Source organism: Xenopus tropicalis, chromosome 2, assembly GCF_000004195.4.
Source record: "Xenopus tropicalis strain Nigerian chromosome 2, UCB_Xtro_10.0, whole genome shotgun sequence".
Taxonomy (NCBI): domain Eukaryota; kingdom Metazoa; phylum Chordata; class Amphibia; order Anura; family Pipidae; genus Xenopus; species Xenopus tropicalis.
Genome location: NC_030678.2, coordinates 2,121,223 through 2,144,327, shown reverse-complemented (window position 1 = coordinate 2,144,327; position 23,105 = coordinate 2,121,223). Strand labels below are relative to the sequence as shown.

The window sequence follows — 23,105 nt, the reverse complement described above, 5'->3', positions numbered from 1 at the left end:
CTGTATTAATAGGAATACATACACAGGTACTATGTCTGGAACAACCATTGTACAGGGGCCTAGTAACAGGAATCCTGCAATAAAACCCATGTACACAGAGGCCACATGAATAAAAGTTGGGTAACCTAGAACCCACGTTGTGTCACTGAGAACCCGCACACTGGAACTGTATTAATAGGAATCCATACACAGGTACTATGTCTGGAACAACCATTGTACAGGGGCCTAGTTACAGGAATCCTGCAATAAAACCCATGTACACGGAGGCCACATGAATAAGAGTTGGGTAACCTAGAACTCACGTTGTGTCACTGAGAACCCGCACACTGGAACTGTATTAATAGGAATCCATACACAGGTACTATGTCTGTAACAACCATTGTACAGGGGCCTAGTAACAGGAATCCTGCAATAAAACCCATGTGCACGGATGGCCACATGAATAAGAGTTGGGTAACCTAGAACCCACGTTGTGTCACTGAGAACCCGCACACTGGAACTGTATTAATAGGAATACATACACAGGTACTATGTCTGGAACAACCATTGTACAGGGGCCTAGTAACAGGAATCCTGCAATAAAACCCATGTACACAGAGGCCACATGAATAAGAGTTGGGTAACCTAGAACCCACGTTGTGTCACTGAGAACCCGCACACTGGAACTGTATTAATAGGAATACATACACAGGTACTATGTCTGGAACAACTATTGTACAGGGGCCTAGTAACAGGAATCCTGCAATAAAACCCATGTATACAGAGGCCACATGAATAAGAGTTGGGTAACCTAGAACCCACGTTGTGTCACTGAGAACCCGCACACTGGAACTGTATTAATAGGAATCCATATACAGGTACTATGTCTGTAACAACCATTGTACAGGGGCCTAGTTACCGGAATCCTGCAATAAAACCCATGTACACGGATGGCCACATGAATAAGAGTTGGGTAACCTAGAACTCACGTTGTGTCACGGAGAACCCGCACACTGGAACTGTATTAATAGGAATCCATACACAGGTACTATGTCTGTAACAACCATTGTACAGGGGCCTAGATACAGGAATCCTGCAATAAAACCCATGTACACAGAGGCCACATGAATAAGAGTTGGGTAACCTAGAACCCACGTTGTGTCACTGAGAACCCGCACACTGGAACTGTATTAATAGGAATACATACACAGGTACTATGTCTGGAACAACCATTGTACAGGGGCCTAGATACAGGAATCCTGCAATAAAACCCATGTACACAGAGGCCACATGAATAAGAGTTGGGTAACCTAGAACCCATGTTGTGTCACTGAGAACCCGCACACTGGAACTGTATTAATAGGAATCCATACACAGGTACTATGTCTGTAACAACCATTGTACAGGGGCCTAGTAACAGGAATCCTGCAATAAAACCCATGTACACAGAGGCCACATGAATAAGAGTTGGGTAACCTAGAACCCACATACTTATGTTGTGTTATTGTAAAACCCATGAAGAGCGTGTTTCTGTTTAAATCCCAGATACTGAGAGATATCCAGCAAATACCCAACAACCTACCTGTATCTCTTGTTGTCCACAGGAACTATGTCCATCGCAATGTAATATTGTTGGTGGGGATCAAGGCCCGAGATCTTCACCCTCATTGCTGGGAACATCCTCCTACAAAGCAAAAAAAAAAAAAAAGATCCAATTGAGGTAAAAAGAAGGACAATAAACACCGGATTTGGCAAAGGTAATGATTTATGCTTTCAAAGTTGTCCAGAGGGGGCCGCCATCTTGTTACTTTGTTAGATTTCGTTAGCACATGCTCAGTGGGCTCTTGGCTGCTTGTTGGGAGGCGGAGCTTAGAAGCTGATTAATAATAAGAACCATAATATGCAGCCTGCACTGGTTCCTGTGTTGCCCTGTAATGTAATGTGGGGTTTAGAGTTTTTGTTTAATAAAACATTTCCCCGCCCCCCAGGGCCAGCGGCTGCATTACTATGCACAGTATTCCCCCAATGAGAATCCCAGCTGATGTGAGTAAATCCGGCTCCCTGTTCTCTGTTCCTGCAATTGGAGTTGGGAGCAATAAGCACAGTTTCCCAGCACTGAACAAGCAAAAACATCATAGCAATAGAAAAGCATTATCAATATTTTGTCTGTTTTTGTGGTACAAACTTATGGCTCCAAAAATTGCCCCTTTCCACTGTGGGAACAGCAGCGCCACTCACCCCACTCTCACTACTCGCTCATTGAGCAGCCACTCACCCCACTCTCACTACTCACTCATTGAGCAGCCACTCACCCCACTCTCACTACTCGCTCACTGAGCAGCCACTCACCCCACTCTCACTACTCGCTCACTGAGCAGCCACTCACCCCACTCTCACTACTCGCTCATTGAGCAGCCACTCACCCCACTCTCACTACTCACTCATTGAGCAGCCACTCACCCCACTCTCACTACTCGCTCCACTGAGCAGCCACTCACCCCACTCTCACTACTCGCTCACTGAGCAGCCACTCACCCCACTCTCACTACTCGCTCATTGAGCAAGCCACTCACCCCCACTCTCACTACTCGCTCACTGAGCAGCCACTCACCCCACTCTCACTACTCGCTCACTGAGCAGCCCACTCACCCACTCTCACTACTCGCCTCACTGAGCAGCCACTCACCCCACTCTCACTACTCGCTCACTGAGCAGCCACTCACCCCACTCTCACTACTCGCTCACTGAGCAGCCACTCACCCCACTCTCACTACTCGCTCACTGAGCAGCCACTCACCCCACTCTCACTACTCGCTCATTGAGCAGCCACTCACCCCACTCTCACTACTCGCTCAACTGAGCAGCACTCACCCCACTCTCACTACTCGCTCATTGAGGCAGCCACTCACCCCACTCTCACTACTCGCTCATTGAGCAGCCACTCACCCCACTCCACTACTCGCTCATTGAGCAGGCCACTCACCCCACTCTCACTACTCGCTCATTGAGGCAGCCACTTCACCCCACTCTCACTACTCGCTCATTGAGCAGCCACTCACCCCACTCTCACTACTCGCTCATTGAGCAGCCACTCACCCCACTCTCACTACTCGCTCATTGAGCAGCCACTCACCCCACTCTCACTACTCGCTCATTGAGCAGCCACTCACCCCACTCTCACTACTCGCTCATTGAGCAGCCACTCACCCCACTCTCACTACTCGCTCATTGAGCAGCCACTCACCCCACCTTCACTCGCTCATTGAGCAGCCACTTCACCCACTCTCACTACTCGCTCATTGAGCAGCCACACTCCCACTCTCACTACTCGCTCATGAGCGGCCCTCACCCCACTCTCACTACTCGCTCATTGAGCAGCCACTCACCCCACTGTCACTACTCGCTCATTGAGCAGCCACTCACCCCACTCGCTCATTGAGCAGCCACTCACCCCACTCTCACTACTCGCTCATTGAGCAGCCACTCACCCCACTCTCACTACTCACTCACTGAGCAGCCACTCACCCCACTCTCACTACTCGCTCATTGAGCAGCCACTCACCCCACTCTCACTACTCACTCATTGAGCAGCCACTCACCCCAAGACAAGGATGGGTATCAGCTGCAACATTGGATTTATTGGGGGTAAAAAGGCAAATCTTGTTCTAGTCGGGGAGACTTTGCCTGTTGTTTCCAGCTGATATGTAAGGGGGTAAATCATGATGTAAAGGGGATGTAAACCCAACCATGATGCTGATGCTATAAAGGTTACCAAAGAAAATAATTATAGATGCAAGAAAATTCCCCACTGAGAATTCTACTGATCAATAACTTCATTATAGATGCAAGAGAAGTGACCAATGAGAATGCTGATTCCCTGTGTCAGGCCCCTTGCTGGTACCTTACATATAGAGATAATGATGGCATTTTCCCGTCATTATATGGCACAGGAATCAGACATGGGGATAAAGGGACAGACTTGTTCAGTGCTGGGAAACTGTGCTTATTGCTCCCAACTCCAATTGCAGGAACAGAGAACAGGGAGCCGGATTTACTCACATCAGCTGGGATTCTCATTGGGGGATTTGGGGGGAAGTTTTATTGGGCAATATTGCTTTAAGAATACAACCCTGATGTTGCTGGACTACAGCTCCCAGCATGCCTCACCCTTCATTATATGTTACATTATTCTGGGATTTGTAGTCCGGCAACAATCAAATAACTGTGTCTGTGCCAGGCCGGTACTGGTTCTGCCCAAACATGCTATTAATTACCCATAATTACCCCTATATCAGCAGCTCTGTGCTATGTGATACGAGGGTGCAATAATTACCATTAATCATGGGGTCTGGCCTGCAAACTGACTCTGAGGGGGGGGTAACCAATTGGCTAGAGCAGGGGGGGAACAATTGGCTAGAGCGGGGGAGGGATTAAACCAATTGGCTAGAGTGGGGGGGGATTAAACCAATTGGCTAGAGCGGGGGGGATTAAACCAATTGGCTAGAGGGGGGGGGGATTAAACCAATTGGCTAGAGCGGGGGGGATTAAACCAATTGGCTAGAGCAGGGGGGGAACAATTGGCTAGAGCGGGGGGGATTAAACCAATTGGCTAGAGTGGGGGGGGGATTAAACCAATTGGCTAGAGCAGGGGGGGAACAATTGGCTAGAGCGGGGGAGGGATTAAACCAATTGGCTAGAGTGGGGGGGGATTAAACCAATTGGCTAGAGCGGGGGGGATTAAACCAATTGGCTAGAGGGGGGGGGATTAAACCAATTGGCTAGAGCGGGGGGGATTAAACCAATTGGCTAGAGCAGGGGGGGAACAATTGGCTAGAGCGGGGGGGGATTAAACCAATTGGCTAGAGGGGGGGGGGATTAAACCAATTGGCTAGAGCGGGGGGGATTAAACCAATTGGCTAGAGCAGGGGGGGAACAATTGGCTAGAGCGGGGGGGGATTAAACCAATTGGCTAGAGTGGGGGGGGATTAAACCAATTGGCTAGAGTGGGGGGGGATTAAACCAATTGGCTAGAGCGGGGGGAATTAAACCAATTGGCTAGAGCGGGGGGGGGAACAATTGGCTAGAGCGGGGGAGGATTAAACCAATTGGCTAGAGGGGGGGGATTAAACCAATTGGCTAGAGTGGGGGGGATTAAACCAATTGGCTAGAGCGGGGGGATTAAACCAATTGGCTAGAGCGGGGGGATTAAACCAATTGGCTAGAGCGGGGGGGATTAAACCAATTGGCTAGAGCGGGGGGGATTAAACCAATTGGCTAGAGCGAGGGGGGATTAAACCAATTGGCTAGAGCAGGGGGGGTTTAAACCAATTGGCTAGAGCGGGGGGGGATTAAACCAATTGGCTAGAGCGGGGGGGGATTAAACCAATTGGCTAGAGCGGGGGGGGATTAAACCAATTGGCTAGAGTGGGGGGGTTAAACCAATTGGCTAGAGAGGGGGGGATTAAACCAATTGGCTAGAGAGGGGGGGGGATTAAACCAATTGGCTAGAGCGGGGGGGATTAAACCAATTGGCTAGAGTGGGTGGGATTAAACCAATTGGCTAGAGCGAGGGGGGATTAAACCAATTGGCTAGAGCAGGGGGGGTTAAACCAATTGGCTAGAGCGGGGGGGGATTAAACCAATTGGCTAGAGCGGGGGGGGATTAAACCAATTGGCTAGAGCGGGGGGGGATTAAACCAATTGGCTAGAGTGGGGGGGGTTAAACCAATTGGCTAGAGAGGGGGGGGGATTAAACCAATTGGCTAGAGCGGGGGGGTTAAACCAATTGGCTAGAGCGGGGGGGGGGGATTAAACCAATTGGCTAGAGCGGGGGGGGGGCACCTTACCTGCCTGCCTTAGTGATGATCATCTCGGTACCGATGTCATGGAACCTTTTCCACAGGTCCGCGCACTGCAGCTCCACCTGGATCTCATCCATAGAGGTGACTGAGAGCGGCTGGGGGTCTGGGACCCTGGGGGGAGCCAAGTCAGGGCACGACTCATAGGAGCAGGAGGTCCGCTCGGCCAGAACTTCTGTGTCAGAACTGGTGCTGTGCTCAGAGTCTGCAGAACCGGGAGAACAGGGACAGGTTTGTGAGTTTTCTTTCACTTTCCCCTAAATCCTTAGATTGATACATTAACTGCCAGCATTTCCCACTAAGCACAATTCAGCAGGAACAGCCCCCTAAGTTTGCTCATAGCCTGTACAGAGATACCATAAAACTATGGCACATAGGGATTCCCCTGTACTAAGCACAATTCAGCAGGAACAGCCCCCTAAGTTTGCCCATAGCCTGTACAGAGAGATACCATAAAACTATGGCACATAGGGATTCCCCTGTACTAAGCACAATTCAGCAGGAACAGCCCCCTAAGTTTGCTCATAGCCTGTACAGAGAGATACCATAAAACTATGGCACATAGGGATTCCCCTGTACTAAGCACAATTCAGCAGGAACAGCCCCCTAAGTTTGCTCATAGCCTGTACAGAGAGATACCATAAAACTATGGCACATAGGGATTCCCCTGTACTAAGCACAATTCAGCAGGAACAGCCCCCTAAGTTTGCTCATAGCCTGTACAGAGAGATACCATAAAACTATGGCACATAGGGATTCCCCTGTACTAAGCACAATTCAGCAGGAACAGCCCCCTAAGTTTGCTCATAGCCTGTACAGAGAGATACCATAAAACTATGGCACATAGGGATTCCCCTGTACTAAGCACAATTCAGCAGGAACAGCCCCCTAAGTTTGCTCATAGCCTGTACAGAGAGATACCATAAAACTATGGCACATAGGGATTCCCCTGTACTAAGCACAATTCAGCAGGAACAGCCCCCTAAGTTTGCTCATAGCCTGTACAGAGAGATACCATAAAACTATGGCACATAGGGATTCCCCTGTACTAAGCACAATTCAGCAGGAACAGCCCCCTAAGTTTGCCCATAGCCTGTACAGAGAGATACCATAAAACTATGGCACATAGGGATTCCCCTGTACTAAGCACAATTCAGCAGGAACAGCCCCCTAAGTTTGCCCATAGCCTGTACAGAGAGATACCATAAAACTATGGCACATAGGGATTCCCTTGTATTAAGCACAATTCAGCAGGAACAGCCCAGTACACAGCACCCACAGATTTCTTTCAAGAGAGAATAATGGATAGGAAGTAACTAATAAGGTGCATTTTGGGTTTGTTTAGTTAAAACGACCCAATTCCAATGATCTGGAAATAAAAGAAATGTGAGATTTGATGAGTGAATGACCCCCCCCCCCCCCATTAACTTTATATTTGGATCTTTCCCCCCAACCCAAAGTCATTAACATTTCTGGGAAATTCTCCATTATTTTCTGCCGCTCGTTTTTCCATGAGAAATTGCTGAGTCGCGGGGAGCGGCGGCCAAGTCTCTGCTGCCCAGGAACGTGCCCCGACCACTCACCCCCAGAGCCCCCCCACCCAGCCGGGCCTGTGGCACACACACTGTGCTTCTGTGGCCTGGGAGTCTGTAGCCAGACCTGGGGAGTCAGGGGGGGGTTCTGTATGAATGGACGGTGTCGAGACTAAAGCTCTTAGGGTTGGGTGCTGCTGGGTGCTACGGGTGCTAGAGTAGCTACTGGGTGCTACGGGTGTTACTGGGTGCTACAGGTGCTACGGTAGCTACTGGGTGCTACTGGGTGTTACTGGGTGCTACAGGTGCTACAGGTGCTACGGTAGCTACTGGGTGCTACTGGGTGTTACTGGGTGTTACTGGGTGCTACAGGTTCTACAGGTGCTACTGGGTGTTACTGGGTGCTACAGATGCTACGGTAGCAATTGGGTGCTACAGGTGCTACTGGGTGTTACTGGGTGCTACAGATGCTACAGTAGCTACTGGGTGCTACTGGTGCTACTGGGTGTTACTGGGTGCTACAGGTGCTACTGGGTGTTACTGGGTGCTACAGGTGCTACAGGTGCTACTGGGTGTTACTGGGTGCTACAGATGCTACGGTAGCTACTGGGTGCTACAGGTGCTACTGGGTGTTACTGGGTGCTACAGGTGCTACTGGGTGTTACTGGGTGCTACAGGTACTACTGGGTGTTACTGGGTGCTACAAATGCTACGGTAGCTACTGGGTGCTACTAGGTGCTACAGGTGCTACTGGGTGTTACTGGGTGCTACAGGTGCTACGGTAGCTACTGGGTGCTACTGGGTGTTACTGGGTGCTACAGGTGCTACTGGGTGTTACTGGGTGCTACAGATGCTACGGTAGCTACTGGGTGCTACTGGGTGCTACAGGTGCTACAGGTGCTACTGGGTGTTACTGGGTGCTACAGATGCTATGGTAGCTACTGGGTGCTACTGGTGCTACTGGGTGTTACTGGGTGCTACTGGTGCTACTGGGTGTTACTGGGTGCTACAGATGCTACGGTAGCTACTGGGTGCTACTGGTGCTACTGGGTGTTACTGGGTGCTACAGGTGCTACTGGGTGCTACGGGTGCTGCTGGGTGCTACTGGGTGTTAGCACAGGGTATAACAGGCACTGACTGATGTGCCCGGGTATCAGGATGGGGTGGCACATAGACTGGGGGTAAGTACCCATATTGTATGAGAGATGTTATACCTATCCTTTCACCTACCCCCGATACTCGGTATCACTGCTGTTATAGGAACAAGTTAAAGGTCGCCCATAATACATAAAGCAGCAGCTTCCAAACTCTTGGGGGCAACTTCCTGGCAACAGTGTAGCACCCAGCGCCTTGCCCGTTGCCAGGGAAACCGACTCCTGTTACCCTCCCTGCCCCAGTGGTGTCCCACTCACTCCCTGATACAGAGACAGTTAGGCAATAGATACAAAAGCCCCGCCCACTCAGCCCCGCCCGGCTCGGTGTAGATTTAGGGCTAGGGGTCCCCATCTCCTGCACATCCAGCCCCACCCCTGAGAATGAGGCACAGGTTCCCTGGGTTACCGGAACCACAACCCAATAGGAATTCGCACATAGAATTGGGGCTCCCAGAATCCCACTGTGATGGGAGGAGGGATTTCCCACCCTCTGCTGGTGGCACTGAGGAACTGCACACAGAGCAGGCCGTTCCTGCTGGAATGAATCACAGGTATTTATAAAGAGCCAACATATTCCATAGCGCTGGCGCTGTAGCAAACGGAGAGACTTACACACAAACCTACAGATAACGGTACAAGAACTGCCCAAAGGAGCCCCTGTGGCATTGCCCAGAACCCACAGATTGGCAACCCGGGCAGCACCAAACATTGGGTTCTTAGGCTGTAGAACTGTACTACTCTCTTGCAGTGTATTAGAACAGCTCCATCTAGTGGCAGTCCCTGTTCCTGCAGTGTATTAGAACAGCTCCATCTAGTGGCAGTCCCTGTTCCTGCAGTGTATTAGAACAGCTCCATCTAGTGGCAGTCCCTGTTCCTGCAGTGTATTAGAATAGCTCCATCTAGTGGCAGTCCCTGTTCCTGCAGTGTATTAGAATAGCTCCATCTAGTGGCAGTCCCTGTTCCTGCAGTGTATTAGAATAGCTCCATCTAGTGGCAGTCCTTGTTCCTACAGTGTATTAGAACAGCTCCATCTAGTGGCAGTCCCTGTTCCTGCAGTGTATTAGAACAGCTCCATCTAGTGGCAGTCCCTGTTCCTGCGGTATATTAGATCAGCTCCATCTAGTGGCAGTCCCTTTTCCTGCAGTGTATTAGAATAGCTCCATCTAGTGGCAGTCCCTGTTCCTGCGGTGTATTAGATCAGCTCCATCTAGTGGCAGTCCCTGTTCCTGCAGTGTATTAGAATAGCGCCATGTAGTGGCAGTCCCTGTTCCTGCAGTGTATTAGATCAGCTCCATCTAGTGGCAGTCCCTGTTCCTACAGTGTATTAGAATAGCTCCATCTAGTGGCAGTCCATGTTCCTGCAGTGTATTAGATCAGCTCCATCTAGTGGCAGTCCCTGTTCCTGCAGTGAATTAGAATAGCTCCATCTAGTGGCAGTCCCAGTTTCTGCAGTGTATTAGAATAGCTCCATCTAGTGGCAGTCCCTGATCCTGCAGTGTATTAGAACAGCTCCATCTAGTGGCAGTCCTTGTTCCTAAAGTGTATTAGATCAGCTCCATCTAGTGGCAGTCCCTGTTCCTGCAGTGTATTAGAACAGCTCCATCTAGTGGCAATCCCTGTTCCTGCAGTGTATTAGATCAGCTCCATCTAGTGGCAATCCCTGTTCCTGCAGTGTATTAGATCAGCTCCATCTAGTGGCAGTCCCTGTTCCTGCAGTGTATTAGAACAGCTCCATCTAGTGGCAATCCCTGTTCCTGCAGTGTATTAGAACAGCTCCATCTAGTGGCAATCCCTGTTCCTGCAGTGTATTAGATCAGCTCCATCTAGTGGCAGTCCCTGTTCCTACAGTGTATTAGAATAGCTCCATCTAGTGGCAGTCCCTGTTCCTGCAGTGTATTAGATCAGCTCCATCTAGTGGCAGTCCCTGTTCCTGCAGTGTATTAGATCAGCTCCATCTAGTGGCAGTCCCTGTTCCTGCAGTGTATTAGAACAGCTCCATCTAGTGGCAGTCCCTGTTCCTGCAGTGTATCAGAATAGCTCCATCTAGTGGCAGTCCCTGTTCCTGCAGTGTATTAGAATAGCTCCATCTAGTGGCAGTCCATGTTCCTGCAGTGTATTAGAATAGCTCCATCTAGTGGCAGTCCATGTTCCTGCAGTGTATTAGAATAGCTCCATCTAGTGGCAGTCCTTGTTCCTACAGTGTATTAGATCAGCTCCATCTAGTGGCAGTCCCTGTTCCTGCAGTGTATTAGAATAGCTCCATCTAGTGGCAGTCCCTGTTTCTGCAGTGTATCAGAATAGCTCCATCTAGTGGCAGTCCCTGATCCTGCAGTGTATTATAACAACTCCATCTAGTGGCAGTCCTTGTTCCTACAGTGTATTAGATCAGCTCCATCTAGTGGCAGTCCCTGTTCCTGCAGTGTATTAGAACAGCTCCATCTAGTGGCAGTCCTTGTTCCTACAGTGTATTAGATCAGCTCCATCTAGTGGCAGTCCCTGTTCCTGCAGTGTATTAGAACAGCTCCATCTAGTGGCAGTCCCTGTTCCTGCAGTGTATTAGAACAGCTCCATCTAGTGGCAGTCCCTGTTCCTGCAGTGTATTAGAACAGCTCCATCTAGTGGCAGTCCCTGTTCCTGCAGTGTATTCGATCAGCTCCATCTAGTGGCAGTCCCTGTTCCTGCAGTGTATTAGATCAGCTCCATCTAGTGGCAGTCCCTGTTCCTGCAGTGTATTAGAACAGCTCCATCTAGTGGCAGTCCCTGTTCCTGCAGTGTATTAGAACAGCTCCATCTAGTGGCAGTCCCTGTTCCTGCAGTGTATTAGAACAGCTCCATCTAGTGGCAGTCCCTGTTCCTGCAGTGTATTAGAAGCCATTAGGCAGTCCTTCCTGCAGTGTTAGTCCATGTGGCAGTCCCTGTTCCTGCAGTGTATTAGAACAGCTCCATCTAGTGGCAGTCCCTGTTCCTACAGTGTATTAGAATAGCTCCATCTAGTGGCAGTCCATGTTCCTGCAGTGTATTAGAATAGCTCCATCTAGTGGCAGTCCCTTTTCCTGCAGTGTATTAGAACAGCTCCATCTAGTGGCAGTCCATGTTCCTGCAGTGTATTAGATCAGCTCCATCTAGTGGCAGTCCCTGTTCCTGCAGTGTATTAGAATAGCTCCATCTAGTGGCAGTCCATGTTCCTGCAGTGTATTAGATCAGCTCCATCTAGTGGCCGTCCATGTTCCTGCAGTGTATTAGATCAGCTCCATCTAGTGGCAGTCCCTGTTCCTGCAGTGTATTAGAACAGCTCCATCTAGTGGCAGTCCATGTTCCTGCAGTGTATTAGAATAGCTCCATCTAGTGGCAGTCCATGTTCCTGCAGTGTATTAGAACAGCTCCATCTAGTGGCAGTCCATGTTCCTGCAGTGTATTAGAATAGCTCCATCTAGTGGCAGTCCATGTTCCTGCAGTGTATTAGAATAGCTCCATCTAGTGGCAGTCCATGTTCCTGCAGTGTATTAGAATAGCTCCATCTAGTGGCAGTCCCTTTTCCTGCAGTGTATTAGATCAGCTCCATCTAGTGGCAGTCCCTGTTCCTGCAGAACAGCCAATAAATTCAATTCTATATGCCAGTGAGGGAGCTGCCCCGCACCCCGTGGGTAACTCTGCTTATGCTACACAATAGCCGATCTCTATTTAAGGCGGAACAGGTGACTTCCTGCCGGCAGTGCCCGCCCCCAATGACACTCAATAGGAAGACGCCCCATTCTGCCCCCCCCGCCCGGCCTGAGCCCCCAATAGATCAATAATAACAAAATCACTGATTCAGAAACTAAATTCCCATCAGGATCTGCTCTTTGGGCAGAATTACTTTGACCTTAGGAACCATTAATGGCTGAAGTGAAGAGACTGCGCCCTCTAGTGGTGCTCGCTGGTAACAGTCCCTGACTGAGAGTGCTCAGTATTGGCCTCCCTGTCTCTCTGCCCCGGGGGGTGGGGGGTTACAAGCCGGACCCTCTCTCTTTATACTCAGGTCTCTCACTCAGCCAGACGCTCTCTCTTTATACTCAGGTCTCTCACTCAGCCAGACCCTCTCTCTTTATACTCAGGTCTCTCACTCAGCCAGACGCTCTCTCTTTATACTCAGGTCTCTCACTCAGCCAGACGCTCTCTCTTTATACTCAGGTCTCTCACTCAGCCAGACGCTCTCTCTTTATACTCAGGTCTCTCACTCAGCCAGACGCTCTCTCTTTATACTCAGGTCTCTCACTCAGCCAGACCCTCTCTCTTTATACTCAGGTCTCTCACTCAGCCAGACGCTCTCTCTTTATACTCAGGTCTCTCACTCAGCCAGACGCTCTCTCTTTATACTCAGGTCTCTCACTCAGCCAGACCCTCTCTCTTTATACTCAGGTCTCTCACTCAGCCAGACGCTCTCTCTTTATACTCAGGTCTCTCACTCAGCCAGACGCTCTCTCTTTATACTCAGGTCTCTCACTCAGCCAGACCCTCTCTCTTTATACTCAGGTCTCTCACTCAGCCAGATGCTCTCTCTTTATACTCAGGTCTCTCACTCAGCCAGACGCTCTCTCTTTTTATTATTTAATGTATAAATAGACAGAGCTGTAAGATGCCTGCGGTTGGCAGAGGATTCTGGGAGATGTAGTTTTCCAACAGCCGGAGCTCAGCTGCCTAAAGCCCCCGCTGTCAGTGCCCGGGGGGATTCCTTGGGGGGATTTGGCCGCTGTAGCCACCAGCTGCCCCAGTCAGTATATAAACACATGTGCCGAGGGGCAGTTACCCCGGGGGGGGGTATTGGACTCGCAGTTCCGTTTATGGAATGTTCATCTATTGGCCATAAAGTATTCTGGGAATGACATTAATAACCACATTCTGGGAATAACTAATGAAACGGCAGAATTTACAGCAAAACCAGCGTTTCCATAAACCCAACCCCGGGCACAATGATATTATCTGTGAATATGGGCCGACCCGGTGCCGCAGTAATATCCTCCCTCCGCTTATTGAACACCTTTTAATTAACAACCGTCACATCATTTTCCAAACACCACAAATATACAGCCTGGGAATTATTATAGTAAAAGTCATACAGCGCCTGAATTGATTTCTGGTTTCTAAAATCAGCGACCATAGCAACCGACATGTTAAAAGTGAGTTGGAAAGGGGCAAGCCTAAATAAATAATTCTGTATAACTCAGCCTGCAGCCTTGTGCCTTTATATGGGGGGCACAGAACCCCTCAGTGACTGCTAATATCCTTATCATTTACAGTAGGGGGTACATTATCCCTTATAATACATGAGTGATACTCAGAGTTCCCTGTATAACTCAGCCTGCAGCCTTGTGCCTTTATATGGGGGGCACAGAACCCCTCAGTGACTGCTAATATCCTTATCATTTACAGTAGGGGGTACATTATCCCTTATAATACATGAGTGATACTCAGAGTTCCCTGTATAACTCAGCCTGCAGCCTTGTGCCTTTATATGGGGGGCACAGAACCCCTCAGTGACTGCTAATATCCTTATCATTTACAGTAGGGGGTACATTATCCCTTATAATACATGAGTGATACTCAGAGTTCCCTGTATAACTCAGCCTGCAGCCTTGTGCCTTTATATGGGGGGCACAGAACCCCTCAGTGACTGCTAATATCCTTATCATTTACAGTAGGGGGTACAGTATCCCTTATAATACATGAGTGATACTCAGAGTTCCCTGTATAACTCAGCCTGCAGCCTTGTGCCTTTATATGGGCACAGAACCCCTCAGTGACTGCTAATATCCTTATCATTTACAGTAGGGGGTACATTATCCCTTATAATACATGAGTGATACTCAGCGTTCCCTGTATAACTCAGCCTGCAGCCTTGTGCCTTTATATGGGGGGCACATAACCCCTCAGTGACTGCTAATATCCTTATCATTTACAGTAGGGGGTACATTATCCCTTATAATACATGAGTTATACTCAGAGTTCCCTGTATAACTCAGCCTGCAGCCTTGTGCCTTTATATGGGCACAGAACCCCTCAGTGACTGCTAATATCCTTATCATTTACAGTAGGGGGGTACATTATCCCTTATAATACAAGAGTGATACTCAGAGTTCCCTGTATAACTCAGCCTGCAGCCTTGTGCCTTTATATGGGGGGCACAGAACCCCTCAGTGACTGCTAATATCCTTATCATTTACAGTAGGGGGGTACATTATCCCTTATAATACATGAGTGATACTCAGAGTTCCCTGTATAACTCAGCCTGCAGCCTTGTGCCTTTATATGGGGGGCACAGAACCCCTCAGTGACTGCTAATATCCTTATCAGTTACAGTAGGGGGTACATTATCCCTTATAATACATGAGTGATACTCAGAGTTCCCTGTATAACTCAGCCTGCAGCCTTGTGCCTTTATATGGGGGGCACAGAACCCCTCAGTGACTGCTAATATCCTTATCATTTACAGTAGGGGGTACATTATCCCTTATAATACATGAGTGATACTCAGAGTTCCCTGTATAACTCAGCCTGCAGCCTTGTGCCTTTATATGGGGGGCACAGAACCCCTTAGTGACTGCTAATATCCTTATCATTTACAGTAGGGGGTACATTATCCTTTATTCCATAGTCAATGGACTTTCTTATCTGACAATTAGTCAGTCAGTGGTGTTTAGTTCTGTCACTAATGCCACAACCGCCCCTTGCTGGGGTAAATCTGCAACTTCTCACTGCACTGATCTTCTTTCTAACAAAGTGGTTAAGAAAAGACATCGCCAATAATAGCCCCCCCACCCCTCCCCTCATGGCAGCTGCCACAGGGGGGGCTTCTTGCTGGGGAAGTTTAGGATTCTAGAGATATAAATTACAGGAGCACCGTGTAACAATCAGTCACAACTGCACCACTGATCCACTAGTATAGGGGGGCCAGTGGGGTCCCCGACTGATGTACAATATCAATACAGGTATGGGACCCATTATCCAGAATGCTTGGGACCTGGGGCTTTCCAGATAAGGGGTGTTTCCATAATTCGGATCTCCTACCTTAAGTCTGCTAATAAAATCATTTAACCATGAAATAAACCCAATAGGGCTGTTCTGCCCCAATAAGGGGTAATTATATCTTAGTTGGGATCAAGTACAGGTACTGTTTTATTATTACAGAGAAAAGGGAATCATTTAACCATTAAATAAACCCAATAGGGCTGTTCTGCCCCAATAAGGGGTAATTATATCTTAGTTGGGATCAAGTACAGGTACTGTTTTATTATTACAGAGAAAAGGGAATCATTTAACCATTAAATAAACCCAATAGGGCTGTTCTGCCCCAATAAGGGGTAATTATATCTTAGTTGGGATCAAGTACAGGTACTGTTTTATTATTACAGAGAAAAGGGAATCATTTAACCATGAAATAAACCCAATAGGGCTGTTCTGCCCCCAATAAGGGGTAATTATATCTTAGTTGGGATCAAGTACAGGTACTGTTTTATTATTACAGAGAAAAGGGAATCATTTAACCATGAAATAAACCCAATAGGGCTGTTCTGCCCCCAATAAGGGGTAATTATATCTTAGTTGGGATCAAGTACAGGTACTGTTTTATTATTACAGAGAAAAAGGAAATCATTTTTAAAAATCTGAATTATTTGATTAAGATGGAGTCTATGGGAGATGGCCTTTCCGTAATTCGGAACTTTCTGGATAATGGGTTTCCGGATAAGGGGGTCCGATACCTGTATATGTGTGGGATACAGACACAGGGGGTTGCCCCGCCCCCAGACAGGGTAAATCCGAGATCATTGGCCGGTGGGAAGGGGCAGACGGGGTCAGGCTAATGTGGGAATATGCCGGGGCTCCCGTTCCTATATTACAGGATTGCAGCGCTGCTGTCTGTGTGTCAATAAATAGCGCGACCCGAAATGAACTGACACCTCCAGCCCAGGACACATTGTGCACTAATAGTGCCAGGCTGTATGGGGGCCGTATGGGGGGCTGTATGGGGGGCTGTATGGGGGCTGTATGGGGGCTGTATGGGGGCTGTATGGGGGGCTGTATGGGGGGCTGTAGGGGGCTGTATGGGGGCTGTATGGGGGCTGTATGGGGGGCTGCATGGGGGCTGCATGGGGGCTGTATGGGGGCTGTATGGGGGGCTGCATGGGGGCTGCATGGGGGCTGTATGGGGGCTGTATGGGGGGCTCACAGGGAAATCATTGCAGGGTGCCCAGCTCCATGTGACTGGCATACATGATACTCATGGGTATAATGTTATTGATACGCCTGGCACTGCCCTGGTTCATCCTGTGCTTGGTACCACCTGGAACTTCTTGTGTGTTCCTCTGCCCTCGATATAACTGGCACTGCCCAGGTATCACTGTGTGCTTGGCATTCCTGGTAATGTTATAAATACATTAGGGTGAAAAAATATCCCTCGGCCTTGTGCCTTTATATGGTCACAGAACCCCTCAGTGACTGCTAATATCCTTATCATTTACAGTAGGGGGTACATTATCCCTTATAATACATGAGTGATACTCAGAGTTCCCTGTATAACTCAGCCTGCAGCCTTGTGCCTTTATATGGGGGGCACAGAACCCCTCAGTGACTGCTAATATCCTTATCATTTACAGTAGGGGGTACATTATCCCTTATAATACATGAGTGATACTCAGAGTTCCCTGTATAACTCAGCCTGCAGCCTTGTGCCTTTATATGGGGGGCACAGAACCCCTCAGTGACTGCTAATATCCTTATCATTTACAGTAGGGGGTACATTATCCCTTATAATACATGAGTGATACTCAGAGTTCCCTGTATAACTCAGCCTGCAGCCTTGTGCCTTTATATGGGGGGCACAGAACCCCTCAGTGACTGCTAATATCCTTATCATTTACAGTAGGGGGTACATTATCCCTTATAATACATGAGTGATACTCAGAGTTCCCTGTATAACTCAGCCTGCAGCCTTGTGCCTTTATATGGGGGGCACAGAACCCCTCAGTGACTGCTAATATCCTTATCATTTACAGTAGGGGGTACATTATCCTTTATACATAGGAATAGAGAGTGGGATGATGGGAGTTGCAGTTGCAGAGTGGGGGTGCCTGCAGGAGTGGATTGGGGGGGCCAGTTCAGCCAATATTCCAGGGTTACGGTTGAGTTTTCCCTCTCGGGGGGTCAGGAATGGGAGTTATTTTCCCATAATACCCAGTTCTGCTCGGCTCCATCTGCCGCGGTATCGTTGCCGCACTGCAGGGGATAATGTGTCTCCCCACGGGCCCCCGAGCCTGGGAACTGGCCCTCTCCGTGCTGGGGGGATTAATGGCTGGATTTAGGGGTGTCAGAATGTGAGCCCAGGCGTGAGAAAACCCGCGGCTCCTGGGATATCTGTACCCTGAGTATTAGATTGGGCCGGGGAACGTGACACCGACTGTGTGTGATACAGAGGGACCCCCATGTGTAATACACTGAACCCCCACACACCCCATTGGCAGGATCTGCTCCAACATTCGGGGGGGGGAGGCCTCATTCGGATTTCAGTGCTGGATTTACAGGGCGGATGTGGGAAGACCCATAATAACACAATATATAATACACAGTAACCCCCATGTGTCATTATACTGTAGAATTCTGTGCCCAAGGGGCAGAACTATAGAGCCAGCAGAACTGGGGGGCCCAGGCAGTAGAGGGGACACCAATAAGCAACATTGACAATGTCTAAAATAGGGGCCCTATTGCTGTGGGGCCCAGCGGGGGCAACAAACAAACCGTCCCCATAATGAGAATAATCTGTTCTGTACAGTTTGGTGCACAGAGGGTTAACAGCACAGAGTATGGGGGTAGTTGTATTGTAGGTGCAGTTCTGGGGGGCAGGGGGTTAATATAAGGGGAGTTGCCGCTTTTATATTGCGGCTCATTAGCAGCAGAGTTGGGGGCCGTATGGAAATGGCTAATTAGCCGGGGGGGGGGATATTTTATGGATCTTGGTTTAATGGGGGAGAGGTGTCAGCCTTATTCCCGGCTTAATTAGGAGAAGTTTTATATTCTCCCCCCAGGGGCCCCTCTCTCAGCTCAGTGTTAAACCTGCCCTGCAAGGAAAGGGTTAAAACCTACCAAGCAGCAGGGAATGGGTTCGTGCCAATTGGCCAAAACAAGTCACAAGGCCCAACCAGCCCAGGCCTGCAGGGTAAACAGAGCAGCAACTGAAGGGTTAAAGCCTCCCCAGGCTTCCAGAGTAGCAAGGAAAGGGGTTAAATCCGCGTATAAAGCACCAATGAAGGGGTTAAATCACCTTGGCTCAGGCGCCCAATCGCTATCTGGACAAAAACCCTCCAAGCTGATCTGACCCACATTGGCTCCCCGAAACTATGTAACACAAGGCAGCAGCCTGACAGACCTGACTCGCTGGGGGAGACTGACCCCTGAAACACTGTAACACAAGGCAGCAGCCTGACAGACCTGACTCGCTGGGGGAGACTGACCCCTGAAACAGTGTAACACAAGGCAGCAGCCTGACAGACCTGACTCGCTGGGGGAGACTGACCCCTGAAACACTGTAACACAAGGCAGCAGCCTGACAGACCTGACTCGCTGGGGGAGACTGACCCCTGAAACAGTGTAACACAAGGCAGCAGCCTGACAGACCTGACTCGCTGGGGGAGACCGACCCCTGAAACACTGTAACACAAGGCAGCAGCCTGACAGACCTGACTCACTGGGGGAGACTGACCCCTGAAACAGTGTAACACAAGGCAGCAGCCTGACAGACCTGACTCGCTGGGGGAGACTGACCCCTGAAACAGTGTAACACAAGGCAGCAGCCTGACAGACCTGACTCGCTGGGGGAGACTGACCCCTGAAACAGTGTAACACAAGGCAGCAGCCTGACAGACCTGACTCGCTGGGGGAGACTGACCCCTGAAACAGTGTAACACAAGGCAGCAGCCTGACAGACCTGACTCGCTGGGGGAGACCGACCCCTGAAACACTGTAACACAAGGCAGCAGCCTGACAGACCTGACTCGCTGGGGGAGACTGACCCCTGAAACACTGTAACACAAGGCAGCAGCCTGACAGACCTGACTCGCTGGGGGAGACTGACCCCTGAAACACTGTAACACAAGGCAGCAGCCTGACAGACCTGACTCGCTGGGGGAGACTGACCCCTGAAACAGTGTAACACAAGGCAGCAGCCTGACAGACCTGACTCGCTGGGGGAGACTGACCCCTGAAACACTGTAACACAAGGCAGCAGCCTGACAGACCTGACTCACTGGGGGAGACTGACCCCTGAAACAGTGTAACACAAGGCAGCAGCCTGACAGACCTGACTCACTGGGGGAGACTGACCCCTGAAACAGTGTAACACAAGGCAGCAGCCTGACAGACCTGACTCGCTGGGGGAGACTGACCCCTGAAACACTGTAACACAAGGCAGCAGCCTGACAGACCTGACTCACTGGGGGAGACCGACCCCTGAAACACTGTAACACAAGGCAGCAGCCTGACAGACCTGACTCACTGGGGGAGACTGACCCCTGAAACAGTGTAACACAAGGCAGCAGCCTGACAGACCTGACTCGCTGGGGGAGACTGACCCCTGAAACACTGTAACACAAGGCAGCAGCCTGACAGACCTGACTCACTGGGGGAGACTGACCCCTGAAACAGTGTAACACAAGGCAGCAGCCTGACAGACCTGACTCGCTGGGGGAGACCGACCCCTGAAACACTGTAACACAAGGCAACAGCCTGACAGACCTGACTCGCTGGGGGAGACCGACCCCTGAAACAGTGTAACACAAGGCAGCAGCCTGACAGACCTGACTCGCTGGGGGAGACCGACCCCTGAAACACTGTAACACAAGGCAACAGCCTGACAGACCTGACTCGCTGGGGGAGACCGACCCCTGAAACAGTGTAACACAAGGCAGCAGCCTGACAGACCTGACTCGCTGGGGGAGACCGACCCCTGAAACACTGTAACACAAGGCAACAGCCTGACAGACCTGACTCACTGGGGGAGACTGACCCCTGAAACACTGTAACACAAGGCAGCAGCCTGACAGACCTGACTCACTGGGGGAGACTGACCCCTGAAACAGTGTAACACAAGGCAGCAGCCTGACAGACCTGACTCGCTGGGGGAGACCGACCCCTGAAACACTGTAACACAAGGCAACAGCCTGACAGACCTGACTCGCTGGGGGAGACCGACCCCTGAAACAGTGTAACACAAGGCAGCAGCCTGACAGACCTGACTCGCTGGGGGAGACCGACCCCTGAAACAGTGTAACACAAGGCAGCAGCCTGACAGACCTGACTCGCTGGGGGAGACCGACCCCTGAAACACTGTAACACAAGGCAGCAGCCTGACAGACCTGACTCGCTGGGGGAGACCGACCCCTGAAACACTGTAACACAAGGCAGCAGCCTGACAGACCTGACTCGCTGGGGGAGACTGACCCCTGAAACACTGTAACACAAGGCAGCAGCCTGACAGACCTGACTCGCTGGGGGAGACTGACCCCTGAAACAGTGTAACACAAGGCAGCAGCCTGACAGACCTGACTTGCTGGGGGAGACTGACCCCTGAAACAGTGTAACACAAGGCAGCAGCCTGACAGACCTGACTCGCTGGGGGAGACTGACCCCTGAAACAGTGTAACACAAGGCAGCAGCCTGACAGACCTGACTCGCTGGGGGAGACCGACCCCTGAAACACTGTAACACAAGGCAACAGCCTGACAGACCTGACTCACTGGGGGAGACTGACCCCTGAAACACTGTAACACAAGGCAACAGCCTGACAGACCTGACTCACTGGGGGAGACTGACCCCTGAAACACTGTAACACAAGGCAGCAGCCTGACAGACCTGACTCGCTGGGGGAGACCGACCCTGAAACACTGTAACACAAGGCAACAGCCTGACAGACCTGACTCGCTGGGGGAGACCGACCCCTGAAACAGTGTAACACAAGGCAGCAGCCTGACAGACCTGACTCACTGGGGGAGACTGACCCCTGAAACACTGTAACACAGGGCAGCAGCCTGACAGACCTGACTCGCTGGGGGAGACCGACCCCTGAAACACTGTAACACAGGGCAGCAGCCTGACAGACCTGACTCGCTGGGGGAGACCGACCCCTGAAACACTGTAACACAAGGCAGCAGCCTGACAGACCTGACTCGCTGGGGGAGACCGACCCCTGAAACAGTGTAACACAAGGCAGCAGCCTGACAGACCTGACTCGCTGGGGGAGACCGACCCCTGAAACACTGTAACACAAGGCAGCAGCCTGACAGACCTGACTCGCTGGGGGAGACCGACCCCTGAAACACTGTAACACAAGGCAGCAGCCTGACAGACCTGACTCGCTGGGGGAGACTGACCCCTGAAACAGTGTAACACAAGGCAGCAGCCTGACAGACCTGACTCACTGGGGGAGACTGACCCCTGAAACAGTGTAACACAAGGCAGCAGCCTGACAGACCTGACTCGCTGGGGGAGACTGACCCCTGAAACAGTGTAACACAAGGCAGCAGCCTGACAGACCTGACTCGCTGGGGGAGACTGACCCCTGAAACAGTGTAACACAAGGCAGCAGCCTGACAGACCTGACTCGCTGGGGGAGACTGACCCCTGAAACAGTGTAACACAAGGCAGCAGCCTGACAGACCTGACTCGCTGGGGGAGACTGACCCCTGAAACAGTGTAACACAAGGCAGCAGCCTGACAGACCTGACTCGCTGGGGGAGACCGACCCCTGAAACAGTGTAACACAAGGCAGCAGCCTGACAGACCTGACTCGCTGGGGGAGACCGACCCCTGAAACACTGTAACACAAGGCAGCAGCCTGACAGACCTGACTCGCTGGGGGAGACCGACCCCTGAAACACTGTAACACAAGGCAGCAGCCTGACAGACCTGACTCGCTGGGGGAGACCGACCCCTGAAACAGTGTAACACAAGGCAGCAGCCTGACAGACCTGACTCGCTGGGGGAGACTGACCCCTGAAACAGTGTAACACAAGGCAGCAGCCTGACAGACCTGACTCGCTGGGGGAGACTGACCCCTGAAACAGTGTAACACAAGGCAGCAGCCTGACAGACCTGACTCGCTGGGGGAGACCGACCCCTGAAACACTGTAACACAAGGCAGCAGCCTGACAGACCTGACTCGCTGGGGGAGACTGACCCCTGAAACACTGTAACACAAGGCAGCAGCCTGACAGACCTGACTCGCTGGGGGAGACTGACCCCTGAAACACTGTAACACAAGGCAGCAGCCTGACAGACCTGACTCGCTGGGGGAGACGAGCTTTGCAACATTGCTTAAAAAGTAACAACCAGGAGTTCAGCAAATGCTGCTTTCAATAGTAATTACACTTACACAGAACTTTTATAGCACTAACAATTTTTGTAATAAATTCACATTGGAAAGTTGCTTAGAATTGTATTTTCTTTCATTAGGCAAAGGCTTATTTTGTTGGGGTTGACGTGTCCTTTAAATGGGAAGAGATTAGTGGGGCGCCCAACCTGCCCATCCGCTACTCTCTCTGCCCCGCCTTTGGCTCCGA

General features: G+C 50.5%; 1 protein-coding gene across 1 annotated transcript in view; it reads right to left on the bottom strand.

Annotated features, from left to right (window-relative positions):
* Nucleotides 1–23,105, bottom strand: part of tbx15 (T-box 15) — a 39,620-nt gene that overhangs the window by 9,227 nt on the left and 7,288 nt on the right. The window contains exons 2-3 of the mRNA XM_031896428.1: nucleotides 5,826–6,042; nucleotides 1,562–1,663 (exon numbers count right to left, since the gene is read on the bottom strand). Coding sequence (XP_031752288.1) covers nucleotides 1,562–1,663; nucleotides 5,826–6,042 — 319 coding nt within the window. The remainder of the gene's footprint in view (nucleotides 1–1,561; nucleotides 1,664–5,825; nucleotides 6,043–23,105) is intronic.